The sequence below is a fragment of the Amyelois transitella genome, chromosome W (genome assembly GCF_032362555.1).
Source record: "Amyelois transitella isolate CPQ chromosome W, ilAmyTran1.1, whole genome shotgun sequence".
NCBI classification, from domain to species: domain Eukaryota; kingdom Metazoa; phylum Arthropoda; class Insecta; order Lepidoptera; family Pyralidae; genus Amyelois; species Amyelois transitella.
The window spans coordinates 10,893,969-10,897,435 of record NC_083536.1 but is presented as its reverse complement, the minus strand read 5'-3'; the positions used below and the strand labels follow the sequence as shown (position 1 = coordinate 10,897,435).

Sequence of the window (3,467 nt, the reverse complement as noted above, 5' to 3'; positions counted from 1 at the left end):
TGGGTGAGCCGAGTACTGCACAACAATTCCAACGACGATCTTGAGTCGCTAAGGATGTTGATCGTTTCCTCTTCGCTCTCCAGCGCTCTGGACACCGCCTTGTGGAGTACATACAATTCCGATTGGAACACGGTACACGTGGGGTCCAGGCTGAAGACTTGGCTGTGTATCTCCTTCCCATTTTCCCACCACGTTAGTGCCGCTCCCACCTTGCCCTCCATTTTACTCCCGTCGGTATAAACCTGTGGGCCAGTAATCTGGAGGGCAGTTTGGGTAGCATCTGTCATATCCTCGAGCAGAGTGTACTCGAGTTGGATTTGAGAAGCCGGGTGTGGTAAATCTTTGGCTTTAACAATCTCCTCGAGTTTACGATGCAGTGGTAGGAAATCGACGGAGAGCCCTTTCTTCGCCTCGTATAGGGACGCAACTTCCTGGATTCTGAGATCGAGTGGTAGGAGTTGAGTGTGGTGCGGGGTGTCGGTTTCCACCGTGTCGTCAGGGTAGAAAGTGTTCGCTAGTAGCACTGCCGACTGCTTGGGATCCAACGTCTTTCCATCCGGTCCCCTAAGCAGTAGCTCCTCTTTTCTACCTGATGTTTTCCTGAGGACACGGTAGATTCCGTCCCACATGCTCTCTTTCTCCTGCTTTGTACAGAATTCCTTCCAACTCCGAGTTTGGGCCTCGGCAGATTGCTTGGCGTATAACGCCTTGGCCTCATTGTACTCTTACAGCACGTGTTCCTTCCGGTGGGGAGCAGCGTTCTTGATCCTCTTCTTCTTACGAACGAGATCCCTTCTGAGCTGTTCAATCTCTTCCGTCCACCAAGGGAAGGGGGAACCTCTGCGCTTTTTGCCTATCTTCGGTATCGAGCTTTCGCACGCTTCCCGAATTGCTGTTGTGTAGGCATCTGTCAGGATATCTATTTCCTCTCCACACACTACCTCTTCTACTCCGGCGGGTGTGATGTTCCTCTCCGCTAGTAAGAGGGGGCTGCCGCATGTTGCAGCCGCACTCCTAACTCCAGTGTGCACGTGATGGCGTTATGGTCTGATGTGGTCAGCGCTCTGTCGACTTTCCAATTCCTGATCTTCCCCAGCAGTGAAGAGCTGCACGCTGTCACGTCTACTATGCTGGTGCATAGCACGTCTCTTCGCCAGACTTCGAAGGTCGGAGTGTTTCCGGTGTTGAGGATGTGGTATTCCATTTCGTTGATAAAAGCGCAGTATTCCGTCCCTCTCTCGTTCTCGGATTCGCTGTGACTCCAGGCGTTTACATCTCCCGCCAGTAAAACGTTAGGCGTGTTGAGCGATTCGCATACTGCCTTGGTTCGCGCAATGTAAGGACCTATATCGGCTGTCCCGTCGAAGTATACTGAGACTACTCCAAGCCTGAAGCTGCGTGATTCCAGTACCGCTGCGGACTCCGTCTCGGACACCAGCTGTGGATCATGTGTTTTGCACTCTTGCCAAGAGTGGGCGCCGCCGCTGTAATTGCAATACTGCACCGACTCCCGGCAGAGTGCCTTGGGATGTCCGTATCCAAGGCATTTGGCGCACTGTATTAGCGGGGACTGGTCTTCCACGGTTCTCCTTTGGATCGCTATGTGGACCGCCTCCGCCTCTAGCATGCGCTTGTGGAGTAGAGGTGCAACCTCGAGTACTGCATGGCACTGTAGCGGGTTCCTCGTTCGCTTTCGGTACCTCAGACGGATGTGTTGGTGGTCGCCAGGCAAGTCTTCAAATAACTTTTTATTCTGTGCCTTTATGTGCTCGACCATCTCTTCGTTCTTGAGGTATGCCATCACGTTATTGACCTTTACAAGCGGGTTCTGCGGTTTCGCCTCCTGAACCTTTAACGCCGAGTTTGTCTTGATTTGTTGTTTTAGCCGGTTAACGTCTTCCCTATTCTCGCAGCTGAGCAAGACCTTGCTGTTTCGAGCCTTCCTCACTCGATCCACTACCACACCGGTGTTTTTAAAATCCAGTGTTTTCGTGATTGCCTCTAGAACCTTCTCGCCCGTGTTGTTGGGGTCGGCGCTAGAGACAATCAGTGTGTGGTTCGGGTTTTTGGTCGGCTTGGGTGGTACGCTTCTCGCTACCGCAGCGTAGTTTCTGCTCATCTGCGGGTTTTTGGCAGGAAGGGGGACATTTTTTAGGGTTGAATTGTACCACTCCATCGTTCGGCGACTATTTGTGGCGATCTCGGACACTTCCGCCCTGATCGGGTCTCCCTTCATCGGGAATCCCTTCCAGGTGTGCGGCGGTATCCGCCAGTGCCAGCTCAGTCCCCAAACCTTGGCGGACGTCTGTACCGTGTGCAGAGTTAGCCTGGGTTACGTCCTTCACCTCTTCAACCCCGTCCAGTATTTTATTGGCTTTGATCATCAGGGGAGCTGTTACTTCGCGGATCTCCTCCCCAATCTAACGTACGTTCGATAAAGACGTGCAGATATTCATTATCAATTTTTAAACAACTACCCTCATGTTGTCCAAATGTGTTACGTGCAACAAGAATATTACCAAAAAAACTCCGGGACTCGAGTGTAACAAGTGTGAGAAGGCTGTTCACGGTACCACACAATGTGCAAATTTGACCGCCAAGCAGCTTGCAGCACTACGTTCAGCAGAGAGCCTGGAATGGACCTGTCAAGATTGCCTCAAAAACTTTTCCAAAAGAGCATCATTAATCAACGCTGAAACGGATTCAGATGATGAAGAAGATTTAGAAGGGTTGCTAGAAAAACCAATATTTAAAAAATTACTCAAGGGTGTGGAAAAAACTATCCAAAAAGAGATGAAAACAATTACAGGAACGCTGGACTTTTTTAGTGAAAAAATTGATGAATTTAATGAATGTTTACAAGCCTGCGTTGCAAAAATGAAAGATTTGGAGAAGAAAAATGCTCACTTAATCAACCAAAATGTTAATCTGGAGACAAGATTAAATGCTGTTGAACAACGAGTGCAAGAACTAGAACAAAAGCAGCTGTCGAACCACATAGAAATATCAGGAATAGCATACACTGAAAAAGTAGAACCAGTTTCTATCGCGAAAGCAGTGGCAAAACAGCTAGAGGTTCCAGAAGTGTCTGTGAAGGCAGCTCGTCGCACGAATTTAAGAGCAGACAAAGTAGGAGTATTGCTTGTTGAACTACAAGAAGAAAAGCGGGCACAGTGGTTGAATAAGGCAAAAGAGAAAAAATTAACAGTACAAGATTTGCAATCTACTGTAGCAGTTGTAGGAGACCCTAAGGATAAAATTTATATTAGGGAAGCTTTGACGGCGTATAATAAGTGGCTGATGTGGAAAGTGAAGGCAGAGTTAAAAGAAAGCTTCAAATTCATTTGGTGCAAGGACGGGCTAATTAAGGTACGAAAAGACGAAAAATCTAAAATATTAATAGTCCGAAACGAAAGTGACATTAAAAAACTCATATCTTAACAACCTTTATTGTACCTACTTATTCA

At 48.2% G+C, this 3,467-nt stretch overlaps 1 protein-coding gene across 1 annotated transcript; it reads left to right on the top strand.

Annotated features, from left to right (window-relative positions):
- The first annotated feature begins 2,430 nt into the window (after positions 1 to 2,430).
- LOC132904301 (uncharacterized) lies at positions 2,431 to 3,467 on the top strand. Its single transcript, XM_060954231.1, has one exon. The coding sequence runs from the start codon at positions 2,482 to 2,484 to the stop codon at positions 3,439 to 3,441; it is 960 nt and encodes a 319-aa protein (XP_060810214.1). The 5' UTR covers positions 2,431 to 2,481; the 3' UTR covers positions 3,442 to 3,467.